General features: G+C 39.7%; 1 protein-coding gene and 1 long non-coding RNA gene across 4 annotated transcripts in view; one reads left to right on the top strand and one right to left on the bottom strand.

Moving 5' to 3' along the window:
* LOC140729657 (uncharacterized) overlaps positions 1 to 8,168 on the top strand; it is an 80,644-nt gene extending 72,476 nt beyond the window's left edge. The window contains exon 3 of the long non-coding RNA XR_012099391.1: positions 8,056 to 8,168. This is a non-coding gene — a long non-coding RNA (uncharacterized lncRNA). The remainder of the gene's footprint in view (positions 1 to 8,055) is intronic.
* The window catches only part of lrp4 (low density lipoprotein receptor-related protein 4), a 417,332-nt gene that overhangs the window by 53,204 nt on the left and 343,195 nt on the right, over positions 1 to 20,933 (bottom strand). For 2 of the 3 annotated variants that reach the window (XM_073049686.1, XM_073049684.1), the window contains exons 16-27: positions 20,207 to 20,332; positions 13,611 to 13,819; positions 12,556 to 12,637; positions 11,894 to 11,999; positions 11,355 to 11,556; positions 10,153 to 10,342; positions 9,884 to 10,015; positions 8,002 to 8,142; positions 7,122 to 7,208; positions 6,442 to 6,613; positions 1,123 to 1,285; positions 550 to 775 (exon numbers count right to left, since the gene is read on the bottom strand). In XM_073049686.1, the coding sequence (XP_072905787.1) occupies positions 550 to 775; positions 1,123 to 1,285; positions 6,442 to 6,613; positions 7,122 to 7,208; positions 8,002 to 8,142; positions 9,884 to 10,015; positions 10,153 to 10,342; positions 11,355 to 11,556; positions 11,894 to 11,999; positions 12,556 to 12,637; positions 13,611 to 13,819; positions 20,207 to 20,332 (1,836 nt within the window). The remainder of the gene's footprint in view (positions 1 to 549; positions 776 to 1,122; positions 1,286 to 6,441; positions 6,614 to 7,121; positions 7,209 to 8,001; positions 8,143 to 9,883; positions 10,016 to 10,152; positions 10,343 to 11,354; positions 11,557 to 11,893; positions 12,000 to 12,555; positions 12,638 to 13,610; positions 13,820 to 20,206; positions 20,333 to 20,933) is intronic. The other variant, XM_073049685.1, reaches the window with a different exon arrangement.

Below are 20,933 nucleotides of genomic sequence, written 5' to 3'. Positions count from 1 at the left end.
TGTTCTGCAGGGGTCAGTACTGGGAACACTTCTTTTCATGTTATATATCCTATAGCGTGGGAGTCTAGAACCAGAGGACACGGCCTCAGAATAGAGGGATGTCCACTTCCGACAGAGAAGCGACGGAATTTCTTTAGCCAGAGAGTTATTTTGTGGAATTCATTGCCATGGACAGCTGTGGAGGCCAAGTCATTGAATATGTTTAAAGCAGAGGTTTAGGTGCTTGGTTAGTCATAGCGTTAAAGTTCATGGGGAGTTGGCAAAAGAATGGGGTTGAGAGGGTTAATAAATCAGTCATGATGGAATTGTGGAGCAGACTTGATGGGCTGCATGGCCTAATTCTGCTCGAATGTCTTATGGTCCTTAATATATTCAATGACTCAGTCTCCACAAGCCTCAGGGTTCAAGAATTCCAAAGACTCACAATGATGCCTCCTCATCTTGGTCTGAAACAGATGATTCCTCCTTCTGGAACTATGATCCCTAGAGCTAGATCTCCTACGAGGGAAATATCCTCTCAGCAGCATCATGGTACAAGCCAGAACATACCGACAGGCTGAACACGGTCAACCGCTTGAATGTCCATTAGCCCTGGCAAGTTGCCTCGCACTGTGATCATGTTGCCGCCTGTGTCCTTGTCAGCTCGTTGGATGCTTCGAGTCTGCCAATCTGTCCAATAAATGTGATGGCCAAGCAGAGTCAGGCCATAAGGATGCTGGACAGGTGTGACCAGAGTTCGGCGATTAGCACCATTCAGGTCTGCTGCTTCGATACGCTAAGGAACATGATTAAAATAATCATAAATTATTGGTCTTCTTATATTCTTTAAACAAACAAAGGCTAAACACAAGAATCACTGGACATAGTCCTGTCTTGTGGTCAGAATTCTAAGCTAAATCAATCTTCTGGGGAAAGGTTAATACCCATCTTTTAACAATCTTCTATTTCCATACCATAGTTTTGGCAGAAACATAACCTTTGAAATTCACAAAACACGATCTACCAATTGAGGAAAAATATTGAGTATAACGGGAGATCTAATTTTAAGAAATATCACATCTGGTACATCAAAATAGCACATCATTGACCAACTATATTCTCAGACAGAACAACTGTGTGTACCTCAGTGTGCGCATCAGCCCAAAGAAGTCTAGACCCCACTTTGTCAATTGCCAGACCATTAGGCCAGCCCAGGTTACTATTGATGAGAATCATTCTGTCTGATCCATCCATTGCAGCACGTTCCAACTTGGCATGTTCTCCCCAGTCGGTCCAATACATGTATCTAGGAATAAATAACATCAATACAAGCATAAGAATAAGGCAATGATATTTTCCTCATCTTAAAAAAGCACATTTTGAAAAATTTACCCTTTGACTGGCAGCAATGTTAACACCAGAGGACAGTGAGGCAGTGTTCCTAACATTACTGATAAATTAGCAGCCAACAATAACTTAACGCAAATTAAAATAGGAAAGAACAGACCGATTTGAAAAACTGATTTCTGGTTTTTTATTAATTTGCAGGGTACGCCTAAGTACTTTACAGAGATTGATATTGTTGTTCTCTTTAGTTTAATGATACCACTTTTTAAGTTTGAGCCAAAGATTATTGCTTCAAATACAAATATACTTCCCTTGATAAAATTCTATGCGGATCCCACATGTAATCAGTAGCAATGTCAATTTTGAAATCCCCAAAGTGAAGAAATACCCATTTGGAGAAAATATTGAAAATCATAATGGATATAATTTCAAGAGATGTCACAGTTCCACCTGTACATCAATTTCTAAATACTCTAGCACAAAATAATAGTGTGAACTTCAGTACACATATCTGCCCAGAGGAGCCAGGAACCCATTTTGTCATGGCCAAGCCAATAAGCCAGCCTGTGTTAATAGTGATCAGTGCCACTTGAGCTACCCAGACCAGGACTTGAGTAGTTAGTATCCTAGTGCAGCATTAACACAGTGCTAGACTATCAGATGTGTTGTCTTTCAGATGAGATCATAAGCTGAGCTACTTTATGATCTCTCAGATGGACGTAAAAGATACTTCAGAGTTCCTGGCCAAATTAATCTATCAAGGGTCCGATAACTGTTCATGGACCTTGCTGTGCACACATGCCTCCCTACACCACACTTCCAAAGTAGGTAATCAGCTGCATGATGCTTTGGGGTTCATTACTGATATGAATCTGCCTTTTAGCATGTTTGTGAAACCCACAATGTTGCCTTAAGTAAAAGCAACAGAATGCTCCAAACAAATGCTTCTGGATTGGCTGCCCAGTTTCTACCTTTAAAGTTAAGGCAAACCAAAAGCTCTGGTTCCCTGTCTGACACTTAGATCCTGTTCAGTCATTCCTTATGGCCCAACCTCCCTCAGCCAAGCAAAAGCTTGACTTTAAAAATTGCTACCCACTGGCCGTCATCATCCAAATTCATCAAACTCTGCAAAATAACTATGCTTTCCAAATTTATTTTCTTGGGAAATCCTGATTTTACTCTACCTTTACCAGCCTTGGCTTCGATGTTAAGGACATACAACAAATACAACACAAAATTCCCTCCCCATTTCCATTGTCTTTCTTACAAGACTTGTTAAAATCCCTTTCCTCATCTGCCTCTTGTGGCTCATTGTCAAATTCCAAAAACACAAGAGATTCTGCAGATGTCGGAAGTCCAGAGTAACACACACAAAACACTGGAGGAACTCAGCAGGTCAGGCAGCGTTGATTGACATTTCGGGCTGAGACCCTTCATCAGGACTGCAAAAGAAGGGGGAAGAAGCCAGAAAAAGAAGATTGGAGGGGAAGGAAGGAATGCATCAAGAGAAGATGATAGGTGAAACCAGGTGAGTGGAGGAGGCAGGATTAAAGTAAGAAGCTGGGAGGTGATAGGTGATGCACCATCAATAACCCTCGGAGACGGGAGGCGAACAATAGGCTTTTATTAGCTGCAAGAGACCACGATTAGCAGCAAGAGACCACCACACAACATCCTGGAGACTGAGGGAGGAGCAGTGCCTCCAATCGCCTTTATACAGGGGTCTGTGGGAGGAGCCACAGGAGCAGTCAGCAGAGGGGCGTGTCCAGACAGGTATATGTAGTTCACCACAATAGGTGGAAAGGGTAAGTGACTGCAGAAGAAAGAATCTGATAGGAGAATTGATCATTGGAGAAAGGGAAAGAGGGGAGGCACCGGGAGAAGCAATAAGCAAATGAGGAGAAGAGGTAAGAGGGAACCAGAATGGGGAATGGAAGAAGAGGGAAGAGGAAACATGTCTGAATGGGAATGGGGATTGGAATTAAAATGATTGGCCACTGGAAAATCCTGCTTTGTGCAGATGGAGCAAAGGTGCTCAACAAAGTGGTCAAGGAGGAGGGAGCAATCGTTGCACAAAGCAGAGAGTGGGGAGAAGGTAGAGATTCTCCACAACCTGCAGCACATTCAACGGGCATCTTTCTCTGCAACTTCCACCATATACAATGGGATCCTATCACCAAACACTTCTTTACGTCCTCCACTCCCACTCTCTGCTTTTTGCAGGGATTGCTCCCTCTGTGATCCCCTTGTCCCTCCCCACTAATTTTATCCCTGTAAGCATAACTGCTACACCTACCCATTCCCCTCCTCCCTAACCTTCGATTAGGGCCCCAAAAGGTTCTTCCAGTTAAGGCAACCCATGAGTTTGTCGGGGTTGTCTAGGTATCCAGTGTTCCCAATGCAGCCTCCTCTACATTGAGGAGATCCGGCGTAGATTGAGGGCCCGCTCTGTCAAGCAGCTTTGTTTCATTCACAAAAACCAGGATTTCCTTGTGGCAGACATTTTAATTCCAATCCCCATTCCCATTCTAAAATGTCAGTTCATCACCTCCTCTACTGCCACAATGAGACCACTCTTAGGCTGGAGGAGCAACACTTCATATTCCATCTGGTTAGCCTCCAACCTGATGGCATGAATATCGATTTCTCTAACTTCTGGTAATTATTTCCTCTCCATCTTCCCTCTTCTTCTATTTCCTACTCTGGATCCCCTCTTACCTCTACTCTTTGCCTAATTTGTCCATCACCTTCTCCTGCTGCCCCTCCTCTTTCCCTTTCTTCCTTGTTTCACTCTCCTATCAGATTCCTTCTTCTCTGGCCCTTTACCTTTTTCACCTATCACCTCCCAGTTTCGTACTTCATGCCTGTCCTCCACCCAACCTGGCTACACCTTTCACCTTCTAGCTTGTACTCCCTGCCTCCCCCAGTTTCTTATTCTGGCTTCTTCCCCTTTCCTTTCCAGTGCCGTTGAAGGGGCTCAACCCAAAACTTTGAATGTTTATTAACTTCCATAGATACTGCCTGACCTCCACTATTTCGAATGTGTTACTCTTGTCAAAGTCCATGCTCTCAAAGCCATCTTTTTTTTACTGATACTTAGACAAATTTAGAACAATTGAAATTAATTGTAGAATAAATAAACTGTTTAAAATAGTATCTTTTGGAAAAAAATTATTATTACTCATTAATTTAGTATATCAATATGCAGTTAAGTAAACTAAAATGTCACCATCTTGTCACCATCTAGCATTTTAGTCCAAGTTGAGGCTCAATGTCATGGTTGGTATACAGCTGAAGGACCAGATAAGGTGTGTATCTGGTTCCACAGCTAGCAGGAAGTTCCCTATAGCTAGCTGTGAACCACATCGTTCCCATTTCCACTATGTTGTTTATAAGTATATCTGATAGAAGACAGTGATTCCATTCACTGAAATGGTATTCAACAGGAGGCAAGTCTTCCGAACGAAGAGCCCACAGTAGCTATTTTGCTTGAGGAGATTTTGTATGTTACCAAAGACTCTAGCAATTTTCTGCAGAGGAACAATGGAGAGCATTCTGACTAGTTGCATTACTGTCTGGTGTGGAGGGGCCAATGGACAGGATTGGAAAAAAAATGGCAAAAGGTTGTAAAATCAGCCAGCTCCATCATGTCACTAGCCGCCCCAGGACTAAGGACATCTTTAAAAGGCGATGCCTCAAAATGCGGCATCCATCATTGAGGATCCGCATCACCCAGGACGTGCTCTCTTCTTATTACTACCATCAATGAGGAGGTACAGCAGCCTGAAGACATGCACTCAATGTTTCTTCCCCTCCACCATCAGATTTTGGGACAGTCCATGAACCCATGAATATTACCTTTTTATTTTTGCACTACTTATACATTGTAATTTGCAGTAATTTTTAATTTATTGCACTGTACTGCTAGGGTACCAGGGTGGAGATATGTTTCGACCACAGGAGGTTTCAGGCATTCGTTCCCCTCCGCTCGCCAGCAGGTCACTCAAGAGTAAAGTGTGGCACCACCTTGGCACCCGATCAAGGTCACATGAAGCTTTGGGAGCAGGTGGTAGATGGTTGTAGGAGCAGTTGATTCCAGGATTGAATGAATGACTTGTCATATGAAGAGATTTTGATGGCTCTGGGCCTGCATCCACTGGAATTCAGAAGAATGAAGGGCGACTTCATTGAAATCTATTGAATGGTGAAAGGCCTTGATAGAGTGAGTGTGGAGATGATGTTTCCTATGGCTGGAGAGTCTAAGACCAGAGGACACAGCCTCAGAATAAAGGGGTGTCCTCTTAGAAGAGGGATGAGAAGGAATTTCTTTAGCCATAAAGTGGTGAACCTGTGGAATTATTTGCCACAGGTAGTGGTCGAGGCCAAGTCTTTAAGCATATTTAAGTCAGAGGTTGATAGATTCTTGAATGGTCAGGGCATGAAAGGATATAGTGAGAAGGCTGGAGATTGGGGTGAGAGGGAAATGGATCAACCATGATGAAATGGCGGAGCAGACCAGATGGGCCAAATAGTCCTTAATTCTGCTTTTATATCTTAAGATCTTATATCACAAATCTTGGTTATGAGACCACCAACACCAGGCAGACAATCTTTGAAGAGTTGATAATGGCTGGGGTCATCTGCCTTGTAAAGACACTGCCTGGAAGAAAGCAATGACAAACTATCTGTAGAAACATTTGTCAAGAACAATCATGGTCACAGAAAGACCACGATTGCCAATGTCAGACGACGTGGCACATAACAAACGAACAAACTGTACTGCTGCTACTAAAAAAGAAATTTCCTGACATACATCACTGATAATAAACCTGATACATGCAACTTGACCTTCCAAATGAGGCAAAATTGCTGCCAAAGCAAAATGACATCACTGATAGTAAAATTTGCTTAGACTCTGCTTACAGAACATGAACCAATACACGCAAAAAGAGCAACTATAAAAATTATTAGTCATTTGATTAATGTTCTTAGTTTTCAATAAATATTGGGTAATATTTAAAAAGAATTGCCTGTGATATACAAGTCATGGAATCCAGTAAAACTAAAATCATGAAACCATTTATCATCACAGTCTGCTGTGACCTCTCCACTCACCCTTTCTCATGATGAAGAGCAATGGCTCTTGGACTGTCCAAATTCTGCCAGATCAGAACTTTTCTCATTGTTCCATCCAAATTAGCAACTTCAATCCTATTGGTCCCCGTATCAGTCCAGTATATTTTTCGGCCGGTCGCATCCACTGCCAGTCCATCAGTGGTCATTAATCCTTGAAAGACAAAGCACTATAAGTGGAATTTGCAGCTTATTTTGGAATATGTGAATATTTCAAAACATTCCTTTACAGTGCTAAATTTAATCTACTGAAGAAACCTAATTTTTATTTTGATAAAATAGTTTGCTTTTAATAGAAATAGAACTATACACAAGCCTGTTTATCTAAAATAGGTTAACATGATTTGAAACTTTGTACAAACAAAAATCCATTCTGGTTACAAGCAGCACAAATATTGGAGCTGATCATCATTATTTTATAGATACATTTAATATGTGATTATTATTTCTGGAGAAATTGAAGATACAGTGCTACTGTGGTTCCCTTGAAAGCAATGGGCTGGATTTTACCTGATCGGGCCACCATTCATACACACCTAGTTTACTGCATTAACCCCATGGCTGCACTGATCTTCTTCAACTGTTTGTTTAACATTGTTCCAAGGGTCTCACTGTGCAAAGGAGTTCTTGAAACAATGTGCCAACCATCTCTGATTTCTCACCTGTGGTTACAATATCTTCTTGCCGTGATCCATTCAAGTTGGCTCTGCTAATTTTATTCAGAGTGCTGTCTGACCAGTACACCTTTCCTAAAATGAAACGACATTAGGAGGAAAGATTAATTTGTGATGTGTTTAAATGATGAGTTTTTCAGAAGTTTTCTTCACCCAAAGGGATGCTCAACTAAATGTGTAAGGGCAATAGAAGAGCTTGCCAGAAAGAACAATTGCTTTCAAATGCAAGTGAAATTACAGCATGGGGCCAAACAATTTTACCAGACTTGTTTCATGTTTTGAAACAGTGTTGAAGATGCTTCCTTAGATTAGCCGTACAATAATGATCACATTCCTCATTAGTAAATTGCTCCATACCCAATAATCTTTTCATGTTCAATCACTGCCAGATTTTAGAGATCATGGCACATTGAGGGGTGGCACGTAGCGTAGTGGTTAGCATAACGCTTTACAGCACAGGTGGCCCAGGTTTAATTCCTGCTGCTCCCTGTAAGGAGTTGGTTATGTTCTCCCCAAGATCGCATGGGTCTCCTCCAGGTGCCTCAGTTTCCTCCCACAGTCCAAAGATGCACCAGTTGGCAGGTTAATTGATCATTGTAAAAAAAAAAATCGGTCTAGGATTAAATCGGGGGATTGCTGGGCTCAAATGAAAAGAACGGCCTATTCCGTTTTGTATTTCAATAAAGTTTTTAAAAAAACATGGAGTTACTAATCTGCAATAAAAGCTGAGCATTGTCTTTACAAATTCACTGTACTTATTGGTAGCTTAAGTCAGATGTGTACTTAAATAGATCATTGGGAGGTGAGAGAACATATATGTTGTGAGAAATGTCAAACAAAGCCTTTCTTTATATGAATAATCAATCACCTTCTTTAGGATCAACTCCAATTGCAATTGTATTTTTCATTGTTCCATTCACAGGCACCACCACATCAGCAAAGTATGGAATATCAAGTGACACCATTCGGATATCTGTTCTCCGCGCAAATATAAGAAAGCTGGTCATACCTAAAGAAGTACATAGGAAATTATGAAAATATTATGCAGAGAACTGGAAAGGATCGTTCCTAAATCAGCTGCTCAATCATTAGAAGTGTCACTGGTTAGTCTGTTCTGTACCTTACAATATTTAATTTTAATGCACTTTAGTTTATTATTTATGTGTGATTATCTGTATATTTTATCCTTATCTTCACAAGTTATTGTTTGTTATGTGTACTACTGTGCTTTACACCCTGGTTCAAAGAACCATTGTCTCATTTCTATATACATAATATGGTTATATACGTTATATACTTGTAAGTAGTTAAATGACAATAAACTTCACTTGACTAAAGATTACTTCAGCAAAATCTTGATGTTATCCTGTAGAGAGCAGGATGCCTTTGGTTTCTGTATAACTTGTTCTGTTCACTTACATACTCATTGCAATTTTGGAGGAGATTATTTTTGCCCCAGATTGAAATAAAGGGTACTCTATTCACATCATACAAATATATCACTTTAATGGTTTAGAAGAGCAGAATTAAACAGCTATAAACTCACATAACAGTTCAGGTGCAGTTTGGCATACAGGATAATTTTGTAATGTAAAAAACTGCAGATGATGGCAAAATTGAAATAAATATCAGAAAATGCTTGGAACATTTATAGAATAAATGAACAGTTTGATGAAGGATCTTTCACTTGAAACATTAACCCTCTCTCCATTGATCAAGAGTTCTTAATCTAAGGTCCACAGATGCCTCAAGGGTCCATGAGTTTGAATGAAAAAAAAATACATTGTTATTTTCACTAACTCCAACTAAAATTTAGCATTTCTTTCAATTATGAACGTAGGCAACAAGCCACAATAGTATGAGGAGTACCTGTGAATTTGTCACCAATAGAAATCACAGATATTTTCATATCACTTTACAGTTGTTACAAATATCTGAAAATATCATTGATGGCATGCTCATCACAACTTTGAAATTACGGGAGTTATGAGACCACTGCTAGACTGAACGTGATCACAGTCTTCCTGTCTGCAGAAGCTCATGCAACGTAGCTGGTCAACTATCGGGCAGCAGTGTGATTGGATTTCAACATGACATGCATGTTGCTCTGTCAAAGACCACCCCACAGTTTAATGTTCTTGTTCAAGCTAAGCAACAACAGCCTTCACACTGATATGTCTTTAAAAACTAAAACATAATTTTAGCTTTCCTATATTTTAAATGTGTAGTCTTGTTATTTTAATGCATTAATAAACACATATTACTATCACATCAGTTTTTTTTGTTAACTGTATTTCAATATAATTGGTTTCTTTTGTAACCTGATGTATTTTATTTTATATAAATATATTATTCTGAGAAGGGGTCCATAGGTTTCATTGGACTGCCATAGGGGTGCATGGCATAATAAAGGTTAAGAACCCCTTCCATAGATGCTGCTTGAGTTGCTGAATGCTTCCACCATTTTGCTTTTATTTAAAAATTTAAACTTCAAGATACAGCAACACACACACACAAATGCTGGAGGAACTCAGCAGGCCAGGCAGCATCTATGGGAAAAAGTACAGTCAATGTTTTGGGTCGAAACCCTTCATTCTGTGGTAAAGTGATAGACAGAAGAGATGCAAGTTAGTTTAACTTTTGACAATTTTCTTGAGCTATCCTTTCCTGAAGAAAAATTTCAGAGTCCAAAACAGCATTTAGTCATTTGAAGTATCGTTTCACATCATAATGGAGGAGTTATATCTTACCAGGTGCACATGTCTTTCCGTCTGCAAGGAGATTAATGCCTGTGGGGCACGCACAGCTGTAAGCCTTTGGCAATGGAGCGAGGAGACAGAGGTGACTGCAACCACCATTGTTTAATTTACACATGGTAGCCACTGTAAACAAATCAAAGATAAATCTTTTACAATCATTACTGTAGAACGAGATAGTGAGCTCCATTTATCCTTTTTAAATACATGATAACTTTCAATAAATCACAAACAACTCAGATTCCAGACCCTCTCCCCATTACCTGGTGTTCGATGCCTATGGAACATATGAATATCCATTAAGTTTTCTAGGTTTTCTCGCAGAATCACACGGCCCAGGCCAGTGTTTTTATCCGCACTCTGAATGCTTTTTGATTGCCAATCAGTCCAATAGATCTTATCATTATGTATAGTCAGCCCAAAAGGGTGAGGCAGCTGGCTGCCAATCAGTACCTAGAAAAGCATTTCATAAATGTTAGGTATGCAATGGACACGAAAGAAAGCTTATGTCAGTATGGAGTACGTGTTACTTAGAGCAGGCAGTGTAACTTGAAAATTAAAACATCATTAGCCTCAATACATTTCTAACCAATGAGTTGTCCAGCATTTGCAACTAGATAGTAAATGTTTTCTGACATCCCAGAGAGCAGGATAACTCGTTGCTACCTTTACCATCCTGAACAATTAATTTCATTCTACTAGCATTCATCGTAACTACTTAGGCTAAGGTACAATAATTACCAGCCATAAATAAGAAATCACAAAATTTAATAACCCAATACTGTGAAGGGAGCTGACTACCACCGATGGTAAGTCTGTTCAAACCACCCTTAGGGTGAGTTCAGCGGGTGAGAGTCTTGTTGAAAGTTGTCTACCAGTTCAAAGTACCTGGTTGCTGATGCCCTGATGATTGTTAGAATCACAGTCTCAAGGCTGAACCACTTTATGGTTTCTGAACGTATCTAACATTCAAAATCTATTCAAAATTCAACATACAATTTTTAATAAGAAAATCACTTATAAACATTTAAAAATACCCTAACAACTAAATATATGAAATAAAACAATTCAATTAGCATAAAGTTTAGCTAGTTTAGCTGGTTCCTTGCAAGCAATCTTCTTCTTTCAAATGAACAAGTTTTCTCTTCCTGAGTCATGCCTAACTTAGCACAGGCTCAGTGGGCAGAATTCCCAGCAAAAGGAATCAGAAACTACAGATTTGCTTGCTCTGCTGCCAGACTACAGCAACAGAACACCAATAAGGAAATCCCTACTGATCAACTGTTAGGAAGCTTGGGACTTCTGCATCTGTGCGGAAGTCTCCAATTTCCGCAGTTTGAGTTGCTAATGCCTGATATTTTGCACAGAACTGCTCACATTTCTGCAGAAAATTCAGCCAAATATTTCAATCTGAGATGACTGAAGTGTCGCAATTAATGTTAAATAGACAATGATATTCCCATACCCTTCTTGCAGTTCCATTGAGGTTGGCATACTCTATTGTCTTCATGCCCGCATCAGCCCAGTACAGTCTCTCTGTGCCATAGTCTACTGCTAAGCCATTGGGCCAGGTGAGATTGGAAGAAATTATTACAATCCGTTCAGAAGAATCCAGCCCTGCACGTTCAATCTTTGGACTGGCTCCCCAGTCTGTCCAATACATGTACCTTCACATGATAAAAATAGCAAAAAGTTATCAGTACGCAATTCCTGCAGTTAGAGACCAGCTGCAATGTTTGCATTTAACTGAGATGTTAACTGAGGCGTTTTAGACTTTAATAAAAATTACCACATAAGCATAAGCACTCCACATCAAAGTTAAGCTAGCGTAGGGTAGCTTATAATTTCCCATCACAAGCTCAAACTTAATGACCAAATATTCTGCACTTAGATGAGTCATTAGATAAATGGACCATAGAATTATAATCAGTTCACAATATATATGGGGCATATATCATTGCAAGAACAATAGTTCAATTAGCAAACAACTCTAGTAAAACCAACCCTCCAATAGGATCCACCACAATGTCTCTGGGCCTGTCTAGGTTCTCCCAGATGAGGACTGTTCGCAAGGTACCATCTAAATTTGAGGCTTCAATTCTGTCAGTTCCTAAATTGAAAAAGAGATGAAAAATTAAAAGTAAGTCTTCTTTGTAACAAGGAAGAATAAATATAATTACCGTAATCCATTGGCCAGACAATAATCCTAGTCCTTTGCTGTTTTCACAAATTGTTTTGTAAAAATAATGGATGAATTGTATTGATTGGACTGCTCCAGCAGGAGCTGATATAGACTCAATGGGCTGAATGGTCTCCTACTATATTGTAACAGTCTTTTTATTCTGGTGTTGGAAATGTTATTCACTGTGCCATGCAGTTCAGAATTACTTCTTACTCAAAAATAGACCATTTGATCGAATCTACATTTTGCTCCATGAACTAAATATATTTCAAACTAGTTCTCAAATTAGTTCAAAGTATTAACTACTGAAAATTCTAACTATTAAACCACCAGCAATCAATGTGGTGCAAATTATGGTTTTAAAATACCATAAGGAGTAGGATGGAGGCCAATACTCCTTTGCTTATAGCTCGTGAGATAGTTCCAACTTTTCATATCAAAACAGCACAAAAGCACCAATAAAATCACTTTTTGCATTGGGTACCTGCATCGGTCCAGTAAAGCTTGTTTGTCACCCAGTCAACTGCAAGCCCTGCAGGGCTCTCCAGACTGGTATCCACTACTGCCTGAAAGAAAATTGACAAAATCTTCAGTCAGTCAGAGATCAAAGTAATCTTCAGCAGGATAGCAATAAATTAGACTCCTTGCTTAACAACTCAAAGAGTGTAACCTCTGATATATTACCCAGTCTTTAATGCTTGGTACTACAATTAAAAGTTTGGAAAAAAAATCATTAATTTCATGAAACATTCACATATAATTCTACCGTAAACTGTAAAGAGTACATGCTGTCAAAGATATTAACTAAGGGCTACCTCATAATTCTAATCACATTCACAATTAGTAATTGCAACACACACAAAATGCTGGTGGAATGCAGCAGGCCAGGAAGCATCTATAGGAAGAAGCACTGAAACGTTGACAATGCTTCTTCCTATAGATGCTGCCTGGCCTACTGCGTTCCACCAGCATTTTGTGTGTGTTACTTGAATTTCCAGCATCTGCAGATTTCCTCGTGTTTGCACAATTAGTATATCTTCTTTTTAAATAAGTAACAGCATTTAATATTTGCTTACCTTAAATTAAAGTTATCAGTTATAAAGCTGTAAGATACAGGAGCAGAGTTTGGCCATTTGGCCCATCGACTCTACTCTGCCATTCAATCCCGGCTGACTTCTTTTCCTCCTCAGCTTCATTTTCATGCCTTCTCCCCATTAACCTTACTAGTCAAGAACCTATCAACCTCCGCATTATATAATCCCAATGACGGTCTCCACAGCTGTCTGTGGCAATGGGTTACACAGATTCATCAAGCTCACAGTAAAGAAATTCATCCTCATTTCTAAAGGGACATTCTTCTATTCTGAGGTTGTGCCTTCTCGTCCTAGACTCTCCTACTATGTGGACATGCCTTAGGATAGAGGAACTTGCATTAAAATGATGAAATGATTGATTTCAATATATTCTAATTCTTTGTGTGGTACCATTACAAACATACCTGGATACCATCTTATCACCTATGGAGAGACACACACATACCTCCTGCTTTGTTCCATCCCACTTAGCCCTGTTGATAGAGTCGGTGGTAACATCTGTCCAATAGATGTATTCCCCTTTGGCGTCCCAGTCAAGCGCAACAGCACTGCGCACATCAGCCAGTGGAATGACATCATCAGACTTGTCCTCAGTGTCGAAGCTGATGCGACGGATGTCCGTCCTTCGAGCAAAAAGCAGGAACTTGTCAAGACCTGATAAGGCCGAAAGGTCTCTTGTCACTTCTACGTTCAAAAAAATCAATACAACTTCTTCTAAATGTAAACATTTTATGAACAATATAGTACCAAAATAGGAACATAATCCTTCTTATTTGCACTCTGATTGGCTGACTACAACAAATTCTGCCTTGGGGGTAGATTCATTGTATTAATTGGACATCTTTATTTTTTTATAAATTAATAATTATTAATTTATTAAATACACCGATCTGCCCAATATCATTCTGCTGTGAACTTCAGTTGTGCCTCCAATTTTTGGCCAAACAGTGCTTTGTAATAAAGGAATTATCATAATCTAACTATGGATGAAAATGGAATCTGAATAGCCATTTTCCTTAGAACGTACTGTTTTCTTTACTGAAAAGTATATGATTTACACTTTTATTCAACATAGTTAAAATCCTCTACAATACATGCTTTATCCTTTATATAAATGTTCAGCTGTGTCTTTAATTTTATATTGTAATATTTAATCTATTTTTATAGTGTGTTAAGTTATAAGCAGCATGGAACATTTCATTATATTAAATTTATTGCAGATTGTTATTTTACTATGATAGAAGAAAGTTTTAAAAAGCCACTGGGTAGAATGTATCCTAAATGAACAATAGCATTTGCTATTACAATCAACAGCACATTCCTTTCATGGGTGATTTAAATCCATTCCTATTTAAAATTAGATTTCTATATGCTAGTGAGTAGACCATAATGTTGAATATATTACCAGCTGGTAGCTATGCATACAAAAACAGATGGACGATTCACTGAATAACAAAGGACTTCATTCATGTGGTCGGGTGCAGAAATAGCAGGCAGAAAGTTGCAGATTGTGTTTGTTCCACAAAATTCAGTCAAAATCTCTATCTAAATTTCAAATGAGTGAAGAAATCACCTTGAACATCGCTGCCACTGTATCTAGTACTCAACATAATGTGTTCAAAATACAATCAATGGCCAGGTGAGACAATTGATGCAACAGAAGTGAGTTGGTCATATGCTGTAGCAGGGGTTCTGTGGTGAACTACATATACCTGTCTGGACACGCCCCCCCGCTGACTGCTCCTGTGGCTCCTCCCAAGGACCCCGGTATAAAGGCGATCGGAGACTGAGCCCGGCCTCAGTCTCCAGGATGTAGTGTGGTGGTCAATTGCTACTTGTTCTTTCTTCCAGCCAATAAAAGCCTATATCTCGCCTCACGTCTCCGAGAGTTATTGATGGTGCATCAGGTTCCCCAACTTTTATTGTGCCATGAACCCCTACCATTAACCAAGAGGTCTGTGGATCCCCAGCTTGGGAAACCCTGTGCTATAGAAACATTCCAATGGTCTGTTCAAATGTTTGTAATATTGGAATGACCACTGCATATTTGTCACAAACATGAGAAAGTCTGCAGATGCTTGAAATCCAGAACAATACACATTAAATGCTGGAGGAACTCAGCAATTCAGGCAGTATCTATGGAAAAGAGTAAACAGTCAACATTGTAGGCTGAGACCCTTCCTCAGGGCCTGATGAAGGGGCTTGGCCCAAAACACTGACTATTTACTCTTTTCCATAGATTCTACTTGACCTGCTGAGTTCCTCCAGCATTTTGAGTATGCTTGTCAGATTGGTTTGAACAACTGGAGGCTGTAAAACTGAAAGGATTGGCTAACAAGCACTTGAGATGCAAGGTAGATAACTGATCCACTTCCTCTCACGTTTAAGACAAAAGATTAGGAGGGTGCGTGCCTTGTGGACCAGCCTTTACACAGGGCAATAGATGGAACAGCCTACACTCACCTATTGATCTAACCATAAAACTCAGTTCCCTTGTTAAACACTGCTATGGAATACATTGTGGTCGGGGATGGGTGACAGTTAAAGCAGCAAATCTTGCAATTAAATGACAGGATTGCTTGCCAGGAGCAAAATGGACTCTAACATTTGTGGAATGAGCAACTACGTTCATGGAGTATTATCATAGAGGAATTTAAACTTCCATGGGAAAATAGACATCACTGATGACAGATACATTTACTGCCTATCTTCAGTTTTCCCTGAACAGTTAAGAGTCAACTAACTATATGGGTGGATCTGAAAGTCCACAGAGCCGCACTAGTAAGGATACCACCAGTGAAGTAAATAAGCTTTAATAACAATCCAGGATTCTGCCTTGTATGGCAAAATGCTCAGGCCATTTTATTAAAGTGAAATGACATTCAACCCACTGAGAACAGCAAAACAAATCCATGGTGTGTCATGCCTGAGATTTTACGCATTATTACGGTGAGTAAAACAAAATAAAAAGAAAACCAGTTGCTGACAGAGCTGGAAATGTACATCACGCATTTATACACGGCTACAGCTCCCTTAACGTCCAGCTTACAATGAAGCTGAAAAGGCACAGTCCAGCCAGTGCCCCAAAGCAACTACAGCTTCAAAACTTTGTATGAGCACCTTTGCGTAATGATTTTTAATTAAAGAGACACTGTGAGTCAAATGCCAAGGCATGGAGAGCCATTTACATACCCTATTTTTTAATGTGCAGTCTATTTGGCTGGTAATTATTGATTCTTTTAAAGATGTGCTATTTGGGTTCTTAGAGCTACTGGTCAACTTAATTTAAGATCAGTCAATTGGGAAGAACTAAGGTAAATTGGAAATCTGCAGAAACAGCTGTTTATAAACACTTTCTTAAAGGAATACTGCCAGAGATAAACAGAGGTTTCATCCACTGGATCAAAATCTGCAAGCTACATTGAAAAGTCATCTGTTATCTAACAACAGCAGTTCAACAAGCTCTTGAACTGCAATTGCCTGCAACTCCAAGTGAATAACGATGTTTTTGCAGAGCTAAGAAACTGGATTTCCCAATGCTTTCCATCCAAGACAAACAGAATAACAACTACTATTAAACCACTTTATATTTAAATCAGAAAATTTGTCAGGACACTTTCTTCATGTTGACAGGTATTTCAGTAACATGACACTTCCTGGTCAGATGTCAATGGAATGACATCATTCCCAATGCTGCACTTGTATTGGTGGAAATTGAACTATGGTACTCTGGGGATACCTATTGTTAAGTATTCATGGGACAAGATGGGCTTAAACTTTTATCAAGACAAAGTTCTTTCCTACAGTTATCTAGCAAACTTCATAATCTCTTCAAGCTCAATATATTCTCCCCCCCACGTGATCCTTGCTGTAACACAGCCTTCCCGCCTCCAGCACAGCTCTTTGGCAGATCCATGGACTCTAATTACTTCCCCAACCTGCAACAATGTAACCAGTTCCATACCTTCATACCTGGTCAATGCTAGTCAAACTACTGACATCATCCGCCTGCCCACCTATCACTAAGGCAATCATACCAGTGGCTGATATCCTAATCCTGACTTTGATAGAGGACAGCACATGCACGGGACAAGACTTTGGTCATGACTGACATTTGGTACATTCCAGAGCACCCCAACAGTTTCAGTTTCTCAGTAAATGTTTCATCACCACACTACTCCTCAATAATAACACTCCTTGATGTTCCGCAGAGTGCAGTTGCCACTCCGAAATGCTATCTTTAGAATTAAAGACAATATTCTTCCAGAACAGTTTTGCAAAAGCTTTTCATTCACTGGTCCCATTTCGGGAAATATAATCCAATAACTTTTTTTCCTGATGCTGTTATTTTATAGATATAGACATAGTCTGGGATCTATGAAGCATGTTGCTCAATCCATAGATTCAGACTGTACTGTTAACTAAGTACTAGCTCTGCTTAACAATGAAAGAGCTTTGTAAATGTGTTTGACCAATGCTTCCCCAGAGATTTCATTTTAATGCTCAGAGAAGACCACAGGAATGTACACTTCCTACTGTCATTAAAATGATTGAGGATATGTTTGAGAGGTCCCATGGTGGTACAGTAGAATAAATGAATATGTTTTAAATGTGGGTCCACACCCCTGTTGATTCTGGACCATTCACTGTGAAACTATATATGGAAGATAGTTTTACAACTCTCATTTTAGTAGACTCATGGGTCAGATAGCATCCTTATTTATCATTCCAGCTGGTATATTTTTGAATTACACTGTCACTTCCGTTCTGCGAAGAATCTGAGACCAAATGAAAGTGGCTCTGCAATGATCTCTTTGGCATGTTAGCTTGAGATGTTCGTGGTCATTGGAAAGCAGAATTGTAATAATGAAATAGACCTCAGACATTTTCAAAGTGATCATTTAGTAACTTTTATAGCCTCACTAAACTGGGACATGCAGGCAACTGTAGTTACATACAAACCGGTGATGTTAATCAAAGGACAGATCTAATTACCTGAAAATTTCCAGTTCTGAGTCAATAACTGGTATCCTTTCATTTTGTTTTAGATCCAAAGTGTGTAATGTATCATGCAGAACACAACGAGATATGAGATTATGGATTTGCTGTGCTGCTCGGTTGAATATTTTATTACCTTAAAAACACGTCATTGTTATACCGTACAATGCACAATTCTGCTGGGGTGAACCTATGTTATTGCAAATACAATTCTACTTTTAAGCAAACTGCAGCTTTGTTGAATTGAAGCTTAATTACAATTCAGTCAGGCTGATTTGCAGATTGGGACGTGCTTACTGGATTAAGTCTATATTGGCCCATCGACTGCTCTGCCACTCCATCCCAGCTGATTTATTATCCCTATTAACCCTATTCTTCGGCCTTCTCCCCATAACCTTTGACACTCTTGCTAATCAAGAACCTATCAACCTCCACTTTAACATGACTTTACCTTTGCAGTCGTCTGAGGCATTGAATTTCACAGATTTTCCACCCACTGGCAGAAGAAATACTTCCTCATCTTTGTTCTAAAGGGAAGTCCTCGTATTTTGAGTCTCTGCCCTCTGGTCCTAGACTCAGCCACAGTAGGAAACATCCTGTCCACATCCACTCTATTAAGGCTTTTCTATATTTGATAAGTTTCAATAAGACCCCCCCTCATTCTCCTAAACTCCAGTGAGTACAGGCCCAGAGCCATCAAACATTCCTCATTCATTAACTCTTTATTTGCTGGGATCATTCTAGTGAACCTTCTCCAGACAGCCTCCAATACCAGCACATCCTTTTTCAGATAAAGGTCCCAAAACTGCTCATAGGACTCCCTGATACATCAGTCCTGATGAAAGGTCTCGGCCCAAAAGGTCGACTGTTTACTCTTTTCCATAGATGCTGCCTGGCCTGCTGAGTTCCTCCAGCACTTTGTGTGTATTACTTCGATTTCCAGCATCTGCAGATTTTCTCTTGATCATAATACTCCCCTTTCCATCAACATTAATCATTGGTTCTTAAGTGTTCATTAAATTCTGGCAGTGTATCCAATAACTTCACAACACCATGTGTAAGAAATTTCTTTTGCTCTTTAATTTCCCAATATAATTGTTGTGTTTTCCCTGCATTCCTCAACCACTGGTAACAGCCTGAGGTTTGAGGTCCTAATAGAGATTTAAACAGCAAGAGAGAAAAGATGCATGGGGAAGATGGTGGTGAGGACGAGATTACATCAGCCATGGAGTCACAAGTGGCTACAAATGCTGGAATCTGGCGTAACAGGTAACCTGCTGGATGGCCACAGTGGATTGAGCAGCATCTGCTGAGGGTGCAGGAATTGCTGATGTTTTAGATTGAAGCTCTTTATCAGGACTGAGACCAGAGAGGGGGGCATGGCCAGCATAAAGAGGGAGAGCTTGGCAACAGCAGAAAGCACAGAGAGGGGGAGCAGGAAGAGAGCTTCTCACAGATCACCCGTCAAAGAGAGGAGGACAACTTCTTCCAGACCTTTCAGCAGACCTAAACAATGGGGAGGTAAGAGGCTACAGATGATGGAATCCTGAGGAACAAGCTTTCAGCAGACTGGTCCTGAATGTCTCCCTCCTGCTCCTGTTGCCATGTTCTTATGTTTCTCAAGTTGGCAAAATGGAATGGCTGATGCAAGAAGATCCAAAAGGAATCACCCATGTTCAACTGCTTACACCCACCAGGACACTGCCCGTTCTACACTGGCGAGAATTCCATAGAATTCTTTGGAGTAATCACATCTCCTATCTTGCACTTGGTCAGACTGGCATAAGATTAGAGACCTTAGAATGCTTGATAGGTCCAAGCTGAGAAAATGAGTTTATTTTAAATATTATTGAAATAGTTAGACTGATTTTAAATTACTATATTGCACTATTTTTTAATTTAATATTTTATGGTAATACAAGTAATTTTTTTAATGGCTTGCAGCATTTTGCTGCCACAAAATAACAAATTTCATGACATATGCCAGTGATAATCAACCTAATTGTGTTTGCTTCCCCACTGCTGCTGCTGGCCGGGACTTACTTTCAGCACAGTTGTAGTCATCGACCTTTTTGAAGCCAGTTGGACACGCGCAGGTGTAGTTGGTGCCACTGGGAAGGCAGAGGTGGCTGCACCCTCCATTGTTGGTCCCACAGCGGTTTCTCCCTGCTCAAATAGCAGAAAGCAGAGAACATATAAATATCATCAGTGTACAACAATCCCCTCTGGAATCACCAGCCGCTCTACTGGGACGTTGTCACGGCGCTCGCTTATTTCAACCAGTTGCTTAACAAAGACAACCTGGTCTATTCTTCATAACTCAAGAACAGTTTTGTTTTGAAGCAACACTACAGATTTTGAACTACTGGGTAATTCAAATCAAGCAACACATGCAACAGAATAGAATTAATTGAATGTCGATATGATTTAATTATATGGTTATTAACATTAAGTACTCTTAAATTAAGGTTGCAATTGTTTTAGCTCCCAGATTTCCTAATTAAAAAGTAACCACATTATATATCAATCAGCAAGCACAGTAGGTGCAAAAATCAATAAGACAAATAAATTAAACAAATTTTATGGCATGCCAAAACTACCTGAAATTTTAAATAAAAAAATTTTTCTTTAGTTTTTTCCCCAAGTCTGTACACGTAAAACAATAAATATATTTTTTAAAAACTACCTGAAATGTCTGCATCTGGACCTCATATAAGATTTCATTAAAATAGCTCAAATCATCACACTCTACACACACTATTCCTGACCC

Source organism: Hemitrygon akajei, chromosome 6, assembly GCF_048418815.1.
Source record: "Hemitrygon akajei chromosome 6, sHemAka1.3, whole genome shotgun sequence".
Lineage (NCBI taxonomy): Eukaryota > Metazoa > Chordata > Chondrichthyes > Myliobatiformes > Dasyatidae > Hemitrygon > Hemitrygon akajei.
Note: the sequence above shows the minus strand (reverse complement) of the source record. Positions and strands in the feature narration are given on the sequence as shown.